This window comes from Amphibalanus amphitrite, unplaced genomic scaffold (assembly GCF_019059575.1).
Source record: "Amphibalanus amphitrite isolate SeventyFive unplaced genomic scaffold, NRLGWU_Aamphi_draft 000343F_arrow, whole genome shotgun sequence".
Taxonomy (NCBI): domain Eukaryota; kingdom Metazoa; phylum Arthropoda; class Thecostraca; order Balanomorpha; family Balanidae; genus Amphibalanus; species Amphibalanus amphitrite.
In genome coordinates, this window is record NW_024881838.1 from 142,931 (window position 1) to 159,456 (window position 16,526).

A 16,526-nucleotide genomic window follows, 5' to 3' on the forward strand; every position below is an offset into this window, starting at 1 on the left:
AGTCGAAACGATCACTCAGAACCGTCACTTTCGGTTCCGGTAGTTTCGTGCAACTTTGGCCCACTTATTTGGTTAAGCCTCAATAATTCAGCTATCTGTTTATGAACAATGTTAATTGTTGTAAACAATTCCGTAGTTTCGTGCAACTTTGGCCCACTTATTTGGTTAAGCCTCAATAATTCAGCTATCTGTTTATGAACAATGTTAATTGTAAGGAAAATCTGAGATATACAAGTTGTGAGACCTCAGGAGGATACTACATCCTGTAAGTTTCATCTCCCTGTGAAAGTTCACCTGGCACTGAGGGCCTTGCAAAGTTGTGACACCTGAGGACCGTGCAGAGGTTTATCTATCTATCTCATAGGTCAGTGACCTGACCGGACCTGAAAATGCGTTTGGTGTCACAATATACGGCTTGGATCAAAGGTCAGCTATGCCGAGCTTCAGCTCCATATCGCTGGCGTGCTTAGAGCTATCGTGAACAAAAATCCTAGGGGGAGGGCGGCAGATTTCAAACTGGGCCAAAGTTGCCCGATTTTGATCTAAAAGTGTGTGACAACATTGCCCACCTATATTTTCATTTTAAAGAAAAGAGCTACCATTCTGAATTTTTGTGTAGCCCGAGCTAACCTTAACCACTACAAGTTGGAAATCACAAGTTCACTACTGGCGCATCCGTTTACCGTCCTCACTGGATCCTAGCCAACCCTGATTTTCCCTTAATTTCTCATGGGCTGTTTTAAACCCCCATAGCCCTTCAACTTGGTCTTAGGAACAATTCAGGGCTGCTCCCAAAGGTAACCGATGAACAGTCGTACCAAACGACAACAACAGCATTTTTGTACTGGGTAAGAGTTAAAAGCTACAGCAAAACAAAGTCTTTTTCCAGGCGTGGGCCAAAGTTGCCCTTATGCCCTTGGTGGCCAAAGTTGCACGAAACTACGGTTTCGAAGACGCACGAGCATTAAGTGCAGGGTAGATACCCCCGACCTCTCAGGCCATATTTAGGCATGTGGATAGATATATTTCCATTATATATTTCATATGGAAATATGTATATGTGTACGTGTAAAACCGACATGTCCTGCGAGGGTACCTGTATGTCAATCGTATTGTATACTATACCATTTGTATTCACCATTTATTGTATGTTTGTGTGCGACACATCAGGACAGGAAGGACCGCCCTGACCCAGTGACCTCAACCTGACGAGTCACGGGAAGCTGGAGCTTCCTGTGAACGTCATCGTGCCGATATCACTACCCTGCGGACGTGGACGGGCCCCAGGGAACTCCGGGAGGGGTCGAACGCTGTGCATCACCCGCCTGAGGGCGGACGCGCAGCTGCAGCAGCCTGGATAAGGGCAGCATTGATAAGGAAGGCTGCCTCGGCCCTCGGTCCGTTCGAGGTCTGTGACACACACTCCTCGACAGCTAGACAGGAGCAAGACAGTACCTTGCTGGCCGGTCAGTCCCACTCGGCCTGTGAGCTCAGCACATCACTGAGCTATAGGTAAGATGCACTGATAGAGACCACTAGCCGCTGTCCCGACTGTAATGTTCGTCATTATGTGTCTTGTTAGGTATATGAAGAATAGAGATAATGAAGTGGTCAATAAAATGGCAGAAATGTAAAATCTTTGACTATAAAGTTGGCCAAGTACTAACTAACTTGGTACCATCTCAGATATTAAAAGTTACTTATTATAATATTTTTCGGTATTGTAAGACGATTTAGATATCGCGCGCTGTAGTGTAGGGGAGAGCGGGGCCAGTTGAACCACTTTTTATATATTGACATGCACAGCGAGATCTAGTTGTCATATCGAAAAATGCACAATGCCATGAAAAAATATGCTCTTTTGGCTTTATTTTAAGATATGTAAAATTATGTTTCAAACATATTTTGCTGCCAAACGCATGCTTATAAAACAGCTCTACGCCCGTTTCAAATGACCCCGATGCGAGGGTCAATTGAACCAGCCCATGGGGTTAATTGCACCTATACCTTAACAATGGGATGTTTTCCTCTTTAAGGCCACTTTCTTAAGGAGATATTTTGTCCGGTTTACTTTTCCAAATGCTACATTCAATAGGTCGTTGGAAAGCTAAAAGTGCAAAGTTCCTCATAATAGGTGACATAAAGTACATAGACTATGGGAAAATGGGCGGATGAGAAAAATGAGAAATATCTTAGGCTTTAGTGTGCTTTCAAGCAAAAGGCTGGAGAAAAAGGGTCAAAAATTGAGCTCTATTTAACCACTATTTCAGTTTAAAAGCTCATTTCAAAGGTGGACTATTTCCTTTAAAGGGACTATCCCACCTTTAACATGGGGTTTGAGTTGAGATAGCCAAGTTTGCGGCGAGGTTCAGAAACCACTATCTATCTAGGTTGCAACCCCCGCGGCCTCTTGGTGTTGAAGAAATTCGTTCCCTTCATTTGAAAATGGGCCTTGTACAAGGCCCTATCTTCAACATGGAGCGACCGTTAGTGTGACGTCACCTCGTTTAGTCATTCTGATTTAAATGGGTTTGTTCGTTGAAAAATCGCTTAAAACTTGGTCTGAACTTTGTTGTGGTACCTACAGAGTAAAAAGAATCAGCTTTATGACAGTAATGTGGCCTGGGGAAGGAGGTAATTTTGGGCTGTGACGTCACATATTTGAAAGTTTGTGTTTGGAATATGGGAAGCCTAAGATGTTTAGTGAAAAATAAATGCCAGAACCGTGTTCCTGGTCATCCAATCTATAAAGTCGGGCACAATTTAACTGGTTTTAACAACATTTTAGAAGGTGGGATAGTCCCTTTAATGATTACAGCCCCTGAACAATAACCATTGCTGTTTCAACTGACCCTCAGAGAAGCGTTTCAATTGACCCCATCCGCTCCCGCCATCTCGCACGCGCCGTAAAGCACATGTCAAACGAGCTGGAGGGACGGCATCATGCTGAATGAAGGGCCAAATAAGGTGTTATTCCGGAGCCAGGAGTTCTTCTTTCAGCAAACAAAGGTATATGAGATACCTATCACAAAATATTCATAAAGACGATTTCTCCCAAACGCCCCTCAAAAACACAAAAACAAGTGTCAAATCAAAATTACCGTCCGTTTGCCGCCCAAACGCCGTTGACAAAGGAAGTGGTCGAGCGCGGATGCGCAGTGGTGTCGGCAACGTCATATGTTGCATACTGTTGAAAATAAAGCCATGTTTCATCTGACCCCGTGTTTCAACTGGCCCCGCTCTCCCCTATAAGCAAGTGATGCGTTGATGCCAAGCTCAAACGTGCGGTGATGGGAAGCTTGACATGGCCTTCAATTACGTATGTACCTACATTTAAGCTTGCATATAAGTATAAATAAGTACGATTTAAGTAGATTGTTTTCACTGTTTGGGGAATAGGGGAGATCGGCGTTATCACGCTGCATGAGATAGGTGCCTCTAAAGTAGGCACACTTATTTATTTTAATCGGTTTAGGTCTGGTTTCTTTTTTCATGTCGTTATCTGTAGGTCTGGACGTCGAACGACGAAGCTGTTGTTAGCGATCCGCGATCTCTTTGATTTGTGGCAAAGCCAGATTGGTGGTGGACATGGCGACGAGCGGCCCCCAGTCAATGGCATTGGTAGCTTCACGCTCTGGTGACGTAAGCAGAGCGTGAAGGTTTTTTTATTTTCCCTTCACTAGTGCTTTACCTATGGGAGATACCGATTTCGAAGGCAAAACTAAAAGTCGATTTATTAAGTTATTAGTCGAGGTACGTATAAACCGAGTGTACCATACGACAGCCTGATCTTTCTTCTATCGATACCCGCATCCACTTTGGCGATGGTACATACATAAAACGCTGAAATTTGGCGATAGGCGGGAAGGTGCAATCCTAAACGGTATCATTCAATTACATCTTGATGGTTGCTTTTTCGAATGCTCGGAACATACCGAGTAGTGATGAACCTGACCTTTGATTCAAGCCGGATCTTGCAATACCAGCAGCTTTTTCAGGTCAGGTCAGGTCACTGACCTTTGACGTCATAAGTGAACCTCTGCACGGTCCTCAGATACCGCAAGTTCGCAACGCCCTCAGTGTCAGAGCAGATTTCACAAGGAGATGAAACTTGCAGGACCTAGTATCCTCCAGAAGTCTCACAACGTGTATATCTCGCTTTTTTATTCAAGGTCACATGAGGTCAGGCCGGTCATATGAAGTCACCATTATAAGCCAATGGGGGAAACTTATAAACAGCTATTTTGGAGCCCAGAACGATCTCAGACTAGCTGTAACACACGCAACCGTGATTATTTCATGCACTCTTTACAAGGTTCGATGCTTCATTTTTGCACCAAGAGCTTGCATGACGTCATTGATGACGTCACTAGTGTCATAAGTTTTTCGACAATAACTTCTGATCAAATTGAGCTAGCGAGTCGGGAAAGCCACCAATAGACTCGGGAAGACCTGCCAAATCGAATGATATGTGACATGACCTCCTTCGACCAAGTTCGTGCCCTTGGGATCTCTGACCTCATCGTGACCCGAGGTCAACACCCAAAGTTGGCCTCACCCAAATAAAAAAGAATACCATTCGACGCGTCTGAGCAGGGCGAATACGATGCTGTCAAAATCGCGGCCCTGCAATCATTTTTTGTGAAGTTATTCGCCAAAACCGAACCCGTACCTTGGGCCACTTAACCTGACCTCAGAGGTCACCGGTTGACCTGAGACCTTAAAATCGGGTACAAAACGCTGCATCTCGTAGCGACACACACGCTCGTCTTTTCTGCGACGTTCTAGCTCCATTAGGGGCGAAACGGCGAGATGGGGTCGTACCCCCCCCCCCCCCACCCCTGCCCCCGGCCGGCGCGTATGTAGAAAACCAATAAGTCCGGCGAGGGTTAAGCGGGTTCCACTGTGCACAAACAGCTAAGGGTTGTGCATTTAGTATGGTCATGAGAGAATCCTGTTTGGTTTAGGCTCATAATACAATGCATGATCACTTCCTGTTCATAAGTTTAATTGATTTTCTTCTTCCCAAAAACAAACAATAAATGCTCTTCTCCATATTCCCCTTCACTCAACAACTTTTGATCACTTTTCCCTAAAGGCCTAAGGTAATGCATTGGTAAAAACACAAATGGATGGCTCATCTCAATAGTCAATACTTCTGTCTCCTAATGCTCCTAATGCCTTTGATCATGGTGGCAATGCGATGTGATGATGACAGCATTCCATTTATCACCACTGAAACACAACTTAGCTCAAAAACACTCATATACATAAATTTATTTATCTCCATTTGTGCAAAATTACTTAACTTATCACATTCTTTGACTATTGCTTCAGAAAGACATATCAGACCATAAGATTGTGTGAAACAAGAAAAGATTATCAGGCAATAGAGTTGATATATGTGTAGATGAAGTCCAGATTGTAGACTTGAGTTTGGTAGGTTGTAGGAGTTAGGTTGTAGGTTTTAGGCTGGTGGGTTCGTAGGTAGTATATTGGTAGGTTGAAAGCTTTGAGTTAGAAGGTAAGGTTAGGTCAGGTTAGATGTTCAAAATCTTCACTGGACTTCATCTTCACATTTACCACAGAGTTGACACTTGACAAGCTGTGCCAGCCAATCTAGCAACTAAGTATTCCGCACTAGCACGCACATAGGCTGGAAATGTGCACAATCACACGAAAAAAGGCTGCAAGTTTGGGAACTCTGCACTTATATGGAAACTACACTAATATTCAATGATGTCTCATTTGCCTTCTGAAAATTTCTTAGATAGCATTGCATCAACAATCAACAGTGTCAGCTCATATCACAGCACAGCCATTCGGCATGGCATTTACCACATCATGGCACGCATTGTGCACTGATCCACACAAAATTCACACCACAATTAATCTGCACTGCATTGTGCATTGGCTAAGTGCCTCTGCCTGCACATACATCTTGCTGAACTGCCCTTCTTGGCAATATAATGTTGCAGCCGCAGGCATTGTAAGCATCAGAAGAGAGCCTGATGTTCTGGAGATTAACGGAGCAGTTTGAACATGCTTGCAAATCTGATGTTATTCATAGGTCTAAGCCTGACTTCGAGGAAATTTGAAGAATAATTTGAAACCAGTTGCAATACTGTTATTCTAGCCGTTTCAGTTTCACTTTTCAGCGAGGTCAAGGTTGTGCAGGGCCATAACAAGGCCTTCTTCACTTCAAATAATAATTGCAATTGCAAATCAGAGGCAGAACTGAATACCACAATTATTGAACAAAATTCTAAAATTGAAAATCACTGCGACGAAAAAGTACTGACGGCAGGAGACGCGATTTCAATAATAGAAATAGCATATCACCCAAAGCTACCTATACTGTAATTTGTTTACCTCGGCCGCCGAAAACACGTGTTTTTTTCCGACCGACTGCATTCGCCGACTCGCGGCCCCAGATGACGTAATCAACAAATAATTGGCCAATTAAGATAATAAAAATGATTGTTGGAACAATTTAAGAAAAAAACAGGTAACACTATCTAATTTTGTTATTTAATAATGTCAAAAATTCGTCTTAACGACCTTAGATGGGGACTTTTTACTTTATGACGTCATGTGTGCCAACAGTTTTCAAGAGGAAGTATAACAGTGGAATAAAACTACCTCTATTTGTAACTTGTTCGCCATTTCTGTCGACATTTGACTGCTACCATATCCCAAACTCTGACTGTACCCGGTGTTCTATATACTCTGGCGACGAGTTTCACCACGCCGCTAGACCAGCACGACTCGACGGTAACCATGGCGACAAACCTCACCACGCCGCTAGACCAGCAATTCGGCTTGTGAGTTTGTAGGTACCAAGTCCTTGGTACACTCGGGGGCAGATTGATGTTCCACCACTCCCTACCCATCGGGCTCCTATATATGGCTAAGCACTGGCTGCTGCCAGTGGCAGCACTGGCAGCACTGGCACTGGCAGGCAGTGCTGAGCAGTGCTGACGGCAGGCAACACTGGCAGCAGCCAGTGCTGAGCCATAGGAGCCCGATGGGTAGGGAGGGTTCTGCGACACCTGAGCGAGCGTCAGTTCAGCGAACGACATTTGAGCGAAGCCTTTTCAGCGATTATCAATTTAAGCGATTGACTTTTTCAGCGATTGTCAAGTCGGCGAATTCAATCACAGCGATTATCAACTTAAGCGAGGACCAGAATCAGCGAAACCATATTGAGCGAATATATGGAGGTCAATGGGGGACCAATTGAGCGAACACAGTTACAGCGAAACCGAACGCGACGGAAGTCAATCATTTGCTACTTTTCTGGAATTATTGCCCTTGGAATACCTGCTTGGTATGTGTCATGCTTCAAGCTGCGCGCGGCAAATTAAAAATTTGCTTTTAAGCTTGGAAACCACAAAAAAATATCTGGCCTCATTCTGCAACCTTGATCTGGAAATGTGGAACGTGAGAGATAGGACGATGGAAGGAATGCCAAGGACCGATAATAAGCTCGAGGGATGGCACAGGGGGATCTAGTCTATGTTTCAGGGACCTCACCCAAATATCTGGAAATTAGTACGTTGCTTGGGGCAAGAACAAATTTTTCAACATGGGGAACTGATCCAAATTCAAGGGGGGAATTTCGCGAAAAACAGCACAAGCAATATGAATCTCTGAACAAACGTTTGGTCATCATTATTGGCAAACAGCAGGGGGGGGGGGGGGGTGAAATCGAACCGCTGGAATTTTTGAGCAGTGTGGCATTAAATTTGGAGCTTAATGTCTGAACTTTGAACGTGACATCCGCCATCCAGTTCCGGATAACCATGGAAAGTTCCGGAAACATTTGTTGTACGTACGCTCGCAAAAGAAAAAAGAAAAAAGAAAAATACACCGTTACGGGACAATGAAGTGTTTCGCTGAAATGAGAGTCGCTCAAACTGTAGTCGGCGAAAAAGATGTCGCTGAAATATAGCTTTCGCTTAAATTGATAATCGCTATATTTGATAATCGATCAATTTGATATTCGCTAAGTTGCCAGTCGCTGAAAATGGTTCGCTCAAATGACGTTCGCTCAAATGACACTCGCTAAAGTCGCTCGCACCGGTAGGGAGTGGTGGAACATCAATCTGCCCCCGAGTGTACCAAGTAGGTACGGTCTTGCGAGATTAAGCGGTAGGTTTTGCACTTTTACATTTCCGGTTATATCTCAGAAACTAATCGATCTACGATGAAGCCATTTTACACGATCATGGCCGGCTTGTTACCCAACAAGTCGATCGCATCTTCAACACTTACAAGCTTAAGACGACGAAGATATAGCCTGAAGTATAATTTTCTAGGTGCAAAACCTACCGCTAAAACCCGCGAGACCTGTACATATGTACAGTGGCCACTGGCCATGGACTATGGTGACAAGACAGTGAGTCACAACTAGCAACTATTTGGTGATTGCATTGATATCAGTTTTGATTACTCAGTCCACACCGTGGCCAGCTTTGTTTTATGTGTTTTCGTGTTTCAGGTTTCCCGCTGAGCTGATAAGGGTGCGCTCAGGGACGCTCGCCTTCTTGATGGTTGTGGGTTTCGTAGGGAATTTCCTGACATTGGTAGCCATCAAACGCACTCCTAGTCTGCATAATGCCACCACCGCATTCATCGCCAGGTAATAAGTGTGAATAACGCTCGCTGGGGGGGGGGGAGGGGGGGAGTGCTCCGTGCCATAGGGCATACCTTCCCAGTAACCCCATATCTATTGAATGGCTACCGGATATAGCTGCAGAACGTAGTGTTGCATTTCGTGCGTTACCGATTTGATGTTATACATATACATTATCTATCTGTCGCAGATAGTTTCGCTATATCTGCAGAGTTGTGTCGGCCTAACTGCAGCCATCTATAGCAGTCTGCCGTTGTACCTATGGCATGGAGTGGTGCTGTTTCAGTCTGGGTGTAGCAGATCTGATGTTCTGTGCGCTGGTCTTGCCATTGGATATTGTCCCCTTCTCCGAGAGCAGCTGGCTGAACGGCAACAGCGTCCTCTGCGTCATGCAGACCTTTCTCAAATATCTATCGGTGATGGGTTCGCTATTCTCCATCAGCCTGGTAAGACTGCAGGGTCACAATTTACTGTACCTATATATGTGTAGGTAATGTCACAATAGCTTGCACAATTTTAAGACAAAAAAAGGACTTTGCGTGTAATTATTTCGGCTTGAATTACACGGATTTGACAGTTCCACGGTGATGGAAGCCCGGCGTATACGCTAGTTGGTCTGGTCGATTATGTGTTAGATATAAGTACCTACATACCTACCTAAAGAGACCCGAATCCACTCGCGTGGCCGTCCATTGCAGGGTTATCGGGCAAAACGCACCCGTGCATTAAAATGTCTGTTTACTATTTCATATTTGCATGCATTTTCAAGCAACCTTTAGTGTCATTTAGGGTCATTTTACCTTCAGTCAGGTAAAATGTAGCTTAATTTATCATTAGGGGTATAGGTTGGTGCACATTGTAGCACCTTTACCTATTAACTATCCCAGAGCATTTACACTGTCTTTCGTTCTTTTTCAGATATCGTTAAACAGGTACGCATTTCTTCGATATCACCTTTTAGCGCTATCTCTAACCAGAAAGACGTTATAGATGAAGTCTCACTTTTATCTCCAGATAGGCTATACAGTAAGGTAGCCCATTGCCCAACGGTAGTTTTTAGAAGAGTGATTGTTCAATACCAATTGCAACATTTTTGTTCTGAGCAGGTCGAACAAGAGACATGGGAGTCCCTCATGTAGTTAAGTACTAGAGTTATAGTAAGTTAGGCATGCAAGATTTAGAACCTTCGTCTCGCGGTACAGCGAGAACGCAAAATGTAAATTCTTAGCATGTAGGTATAGGTGCCCCAGCCTTGCCACTCCGGGGAGGTATCCAATGCGCTGACTGCCCAGCGTCCGTCAGGTTTGTGTTGATCATCTGTCCTCCTGGCGTCTATCACCGGCTGTACCAGAGACGGTGGGTAGCGGCGCAGATCGCCGGCATCTGGAGCTTCAGTCTCGTCATGCTGACCCCCACCCTGGCCGGCGCCTGGGGTAAGCGCTTATGAGAACGCATGTATATTTGTTGCATTGCACACTGAAAGTTATGTTGACCAGCACCCACGCCTATGATAGGCTACAAAACTACATATATCTGGGCCTCTGGCGAACTAGTCGATACGAGGCGAAAACGAATGGTAATGGATTATGAATGCGTGAATCAATATAGCAGTTTAGGATATGGGCGCTGACACAGGATCCCAATTTTGAGCACTACAGCAGTGAAGTAAAAAGCATTACCTGCGTATCCTACGAAATGTGTGCACTTAACTTCAATGAGCACACCAGCCTAGCCTGACGGGGGCCGCGTGCGGGACAGGCCGGTTCGGCTACCTGCCGCGGCTGCGGTGCTGCGCCATCCTGCCGGTCAACGGTCGCTCTCCCAACGTCGCCCTCTTCATGATCACCTTCCTGGCGCCGTGTGCCGTCATCTCTGTCTGCTACCTGGCCATCCTGATCGCCGTGATGAGGTAAGGACTAAGGCACAGCCCGCGGTTACTGCAGTGAGAATGTAATCAGACGCTTTTGTCAAACAATTTGTCTAAAAAAATCACCATTCATTTCATCATTATTCATTCATTTCTTTGTTGTTTTATTTCTTTAGAGCTCACATGATATCATGTGCAGCCTGTTAGTTCCAGCTGTCTCCCTCGGTACCCACCAGCCCCCCCCCCATGTGGATGTCAGAGCGCCGCGTTTCCTTCCAAAGGTCGAACAGGCGGCAGCGGCAGTACTTAGCGCCACAAAACGGCGAGGTCAGCAGCCAGCACGCCCTACGCCAGCGACGCCACGAGGTGCGCGTCACCAGAATGTCCCTGGCCGTCTTCATGGCCTTCATCGTGTGCTTCACGCCGCTCACGATCATTAACATCTGGGACGTCGGCTTCAACCACCCAGGTGACAGACAACCACCAGAGACGGCTAAACTTTATCTGTGACTTGACCGAACGGCGTACGGCTACAACCATACGGGTAACTTCCCCCGCATCCCGCAAGACCATTCAGCCGAGCGCACCCTGCCGGGTGGGGGGGGGGGGGTGGGGGGGATTCTGCACCTTGTCTAACTTCCGAATGTGACCTGTGACCTGCTAAGGCCGGTCATAAATTTGGCCTTAGCAGGTCACAGATCAGGTCAATGCCACGCCAAGAGTAAAAACTGCAGGTTCCTACATTACCAGCTTTGGATCTCAGTTGACGAATAATGGACTGAGCTGATTGATCATCTAAAAGCGTTTTTAGGCTACCATGACAACATGCATTCCAAATATTTTTTTTTGCGAATGTCAACGGTCCATGTTAAGTCACGTCACCAAAGACGAACTATTGAATAGGATGTGAACGACACACATTTTCTGGATAATTTTACTCAAAGAACTCAGGGGTATGCTGAAGTAGTGATATGGATGGACCATATTTGGATAAAGTTTACATCAAAGTCAGGATAAGGACAGGGTTAGGTTCAGTATTGAAGTTCGGTATTGGCTGAGACAAAAAAAAAAATGTCTAGTGCTGATGCAGTTTTTTCTCGGCGAATCGAATTGTGCTGTATTTATTCCTTTACAAGGTCTCAGCCTCCCAATTTTTTTTTTATTTGTACCTTTGTGTCGTCGCGTCCTTAAAATTTGAGAAATAGTGCCTACATTTTTAACCGACTCCCCTTAAAAAATGGGATGTAGTTAAGTGCAGAGACTGCACCTACCTCTCTAATATAATTTTGGTTTTTCGATAAACGGAACTTTTTTAATGCTACCAAAAAATCCATAATTAGAAAGTTTGAATAAAAGGCCAAAATTTTCTAAATAAGCTGTAGAGACATTTCAACTAAGAGGAAAATTTACGTGCATGCATTTCGTTACGTCTTGATTTATTAAAAACTGAATATGGTAGGTATAAAGGTGCGTTTGAAGTTTTGCAGTTTTGAAGCGGAAATGACATGACATGACGTTTTGATTTTCCTCAAACGTTTCGTCATTTTCCTCAAATTTCCCGACAGATTTCGTTGAAAGTTTCAGGCAGCATGTCGAATTGAGGTAGGTATATGATAAGGCACTAAAAGACTGTCGGTGCCGGCTTGACTCGCCTAGAAGCCATTGGCGAGAAAGCGTGAGGGGAAGATTCTGCCAAACACCCCTACGGAGCGTGGTTAAATACGAATCACGGTGTTGGAGGTGAGCCCTGAGACGACGACTTACGGCTACCACTATTTTAACTTCTGGTATACTCGGAAAGTGGCAGCCCTGTGACTCGGATGGCCGGCGGCTACAACCGGCAATGTGACTGGCAATAAACATTAAGCAGACTCGACAGCTCACTGGCAGACCCAGGAAGGCGGTCTTCAACGCTGCGGAGGGCATACTCCCAAAAAGTTTCTCCAAATAACAAATACTCATCGGATTTGAATTCCTCGCGCACTCTTGTGCAGTTTAAAACAAACTTTTCCTCATACAAGTTGTTTTGTTTTGGCTTTATTTTCGAAAAAAAACAAACAAACAAATTTTTGTCGATTTCGGGCGCTGCGATGGGGGGGGGGGGAGGGGCAAGAGACATTTTCCCCAAATGCCCTCGCACTATCGGGGATCCCCCCTGGATTCCCCAGTGCGACAGCTGCAGTGTTAGGACTTCGAGGGTAGGTAGTGACAGCTAGCACAGTAGCAGGGTTCTTATGTGCGCCCATGTAGTGACTCGTGCTCGCATTTCCAGTGTTGCACGTGGTCGGGTACGTGATAATGTGCGCCTCGAGCTCCATCAACCCCATCATCTACGTGGCGCTGAGCCAGCAGTACCGGCGTGCCTACTGGTCATTGTTCAGCTGTGGAAAGCCGCGACGCGGCCCAGAGACCTCGTCAAACGGTGAGACACCAGTGTCGGTAACGAAAGCAAAGGCAGCCCGGGACGCGACAGACTCGACTGCCAGCTTAGCTTGGGCGGTAACTCTATAAAAGATATGGTTAGTAAAGCCATTAAAAAGCCTTTTGGGACGACAACAAGGGAGCGAAACGGTGAGCCCTGCACGTGCAGAAGCGCAAGGGCCGATGGGTACTTCCAACTGACTTGTGCAGTGTGCACGGCACCCCTGGCCTCTAGCAGTGTGCCAATTTGGGCGCAATGGGCCCAGCCACTCTTGATATATGGGAGTGGCACCCTGCATGTGACCATGCGCAATCTGGGTCCCAACTAACTTTTGCACGGCACCCTATGCTAATTGCCGGTCCCTGGTCGTGTACCAATTTTGATTGCAATCGGCCCAGCCGTTCTTGAGATCTAGGAGCAGCCCCTGCATATGCGCACGTTGACGTACATTAATCGTCAGTGACCGTCACCCACATATGTCGGTACTATTTCAAACAAACTACGGTTAATAATGAAATGGTTCGAAGAAGGAATGGAATACGGCCCGGCCACTCATATTCAGGATTGTTTGCTATCCTACGAAGGACTTCGCTCTCTTGTAATAAACACTTGAACGGGTGGTTTGAAAATGTCATAGGTGAGAGTGGGGCAAAGCGGCCACCCGGGGCAAAGCGGCCACCCATCGTTTTAGCCCTTCATAGCTGACGTCAGTTCCAATTTATGGTTTCCAATTATACTTCTCTTCACGGTCGTTCGAATGAGCCAGACCGGGGTTTCAGGCCCATCACCATTGTTCTGTGAAACACGGAAAAGCATTTCTTGCCAGTTTACCAACTATGTTTACAATTTTTAAATGTTATGTTATTCCATAACCGTTTGAAATTTTTATAAGCGTTCTTGTCCATACATTGCATGATTATCGTACATGTATTCTACCAGTTTTAATGTTTTCTACCCCACTAATAGCTAAGCTGGAATATTTTTGTCTCGGACGGTATGCGCGGGGCAAAGTGGCCGGGGCAAAGTGGCCACCCCCCAATTGGCCATAAGTTGCTTCCATCTGGATAAAAAACATTATGTATATTCAAATGTGTCGTCATGCATTCATCTTGGGCACTTTTCAGTTGCATGAGTTACCAAATAATGCAATTAAATGTTTATTTTCATGAAAATCCTTTCTTTGTTTACCTACAGGTGGAAGATGATAAAGTAAACATCCATCCTCGCTTAACCTTGTCACCATCAAATACCCTATAGTCGTACACGAGGCAACTATTTTGTTTCTCATATCGGGACTTGAGAAGACGCCGGTGGCCACTTTGCCCCAGGGTATGGGGCAAAGTGGCCAATATGCATAGGTTTAAAGTTTTGTCAATATCTTTAATATGTGAACGCCTTTGTAAATAAAACGCAGTTGAAATAAAATGCAACTTAATAGGGATCACATTGGTATAGAAAGAATCTTTCCAAGTTTTAAAATCAAGCGTTGGCATCGTGAGAAGCGTTAGGGTGGCCGCTTTGCCCCACTCTCCCCTACATTCAAATAACGAAATTGATAACCGAATTGATAAAGGGCAAGTATATCGCTGCACCTAACCGAATCGCACATGTTTCTGATGTTTCTCAATGTTGCAGGCCCCGCACTCACCTACGTCACCGGCCTCAGTCACCAATAAAGTAAACAGCCACGCCGTGGGTCTGGGTGGAGGGTCCGCCAGCGCGGGACCGTGAACATGTTCCGCTCGGCACAACCGGTCAGAGAAGTAACAGCGAATCGTCGTCTGGCCGCGAGGAAATACGAGTGATATAGTGACAGTGTCCAGTTTGTGCGGTCAGGGCCGGCAACGGATAATCCAGAAGAACCACGGAGACTGTTGTTTCTCGATCCGCTGCAATAGACTCATTTCATGTACAGATGCGGCACGTTAGCCCAGCAACACATTGGCGGGACAGATTAGACATGCTTGGGTCTTCTTGCTTTGTGTTGCATGCGCGGCGCGCGCTGTCATGCTTATTGTTTACACCATTTATAACATGAATTATGATATCCATGATGTAGTAAATGTGTACGAAACAAACGTTGAAACGGATTAAGCGTGCACGAACTATAAGATGTCTGTCAGCCATGAAGACGCGATGTGATCATGCCATAATGCACGTTTCGTCCGGCAAATCACCGAACCAGAAAGATGGGCATCGAATTCATATGTTGCATTGAAATCGATTTGCACCACACGTATGAGTGCTGAGCATGCTTGTACCCAACGTAAGCACCGGCTCTTTCAATTCTGAAGTCCCGTAAGTCGCACTGATTATTGAATGCTTTGGAAAAAAACCGTGAACCGTGACGTTTCTAATTCGATCCCCGAGACATAGGTACTAACTGTTATTATTGTTTCTTTGAACGTTGTTGGTCAATCGAGTCATACAGTGACCTTCTCTTTGAAATGCTTATATGCTTCACGCCTGGAATACCTATTTCGCAGATGTTATTTCCTCATGGGCACAAGCAGACTGGTGTTTGATTCATCTGTGATTGAATCGATTGGATTGAATCAAACAAAATTTGTTGAATCAAAAAGGTTTGATAAGATTCACCGTCAGGATTGTTTGATTCACAAGCCATGATTGAATCAAACGCATTGGGAATCAGGGTTGATTGAATAAAAAAAAAAGATTCATGAACTTAAAAAAATTGAAGTGAACGAACATAGTTCATTATCAACAATATTAGCACTACTGCCATTACATGACAACAAAAAGAACACAACAAATACAATACTATCCCTGATATTTTGTATATTTTATTTTTTAATTGAATCAAAAAAGAATCATTAAGAAAAATGGCTGAATCAAACGTGAATCATTCCTTTTATTGTTTTTTGATTCTCTGTATCAAAAGGAATCGATTCACCAAATTTTTTGAAGGAATCAAACGGTGATTGAATCAAACAAAAATCAAATGAATCAACGATTGAATCGATCCAAAAAAGGTGAATCAAAAACCAGTCTGAGCACAAGTTGGTTAAAATTTTGTCATTCACTCCGCATCAAAGCTCTGATAAAATAAGAGTCCTATACCTATTTCAGCATGAAAACGCGAAAAGCAGACACCCCAGGGCATTATAGATCCCATTATTCTGCGTAATTAAATGCAAAACAAAGTCATTCAATGAGTAACTACTCCGCTGTTTACTGCGTAATTACTCCGCCGTTCAGCTGTTCATTTGGAATGCGTTTCCCGCTCAGCACTTTCAATTTAGATAAAGTACCGATTTTTTCCGCTATTATGCCTACGATAGCTATAACTCGCCAATCGCCATACTGTCTGCATTAGCCTTCCATTCAATTGATAAAAAATGTTTTTGTTTCCTCGTATCTTTTATTTGTTTTGTATAAATAATAAAATCTGGCCGGCCAGCGCCGTCGGCAATCGAGTGGGATAGTCGTTCACTGTCGGCGCGGAGGTTGTCAGATTTGACCACGCTGTTGGCTGAAGGTCACGGGAAGCTGGTGCCACTATCACTGTCCTGCGGACGTGGACGGACAGACTGCACCGGCACTCAGGGAACCCCGGGAAGTGGCGGTCCCGCTCCTTT

General features: G+C 44.9%; 1 protein-coding gene across 3 annotated transcripts; it reads left to right on the forward strand.

Annotated features, from left to right (window-relative positions):
• Nucleotides 1–1,461: 1,461 nt before the first annotated feature.
• Nucleotides 1,462–16,372, forward strand: LOC122389075 (G-protein coupled receptor moody-like). Of its 3 annotated transcripts, none has more exons than XM_043380757.1 (10): nucleotides 1,462–1,511; nucleotides 6,715–6,824; nucleotides 8,504–8,644; nucleotides 8,925–9,084; nucleotides 9,557–9,570; nucleotides 9,941–10,071; nucleotides 10,397–10,547; nucleotides 10,787–10,974; nucleotides 12,778–12,927; nucleotides 14,563–16,372. In XM_043380757.1, the coding sequence occupies exons 2-10, from the start codon at nucleotides 6,781–6,783 to the stop codon at nucleotides 14,601–14,603; spliced, it is 1,020 nt and encodes a 339-aa protein (XP_043236692.1). In that variant the 5' UTR covers nucleotides 1,462–1,511; nucleotides 6,715–6,780; the 3' UTR covers nucleotides 14,604–16,372. The 3 variants fall into 3 exon arrangements, with proteins under 3 accessions (XP_043236692.1, XP_043236693.1, XP_043236691.1); XM_043380758.1 differs by having other exon boundaries at nucleotides 8,997–9,084; XM_043380756.1 differs by lacking the exon at nucleotides 1,462–1,511 and having other exon boundaries at nucleotides 6,304–6,824.
• The last annotated feature ends 154 nt before the right edge of the window (nucleotides 16,373–16,526 follow it).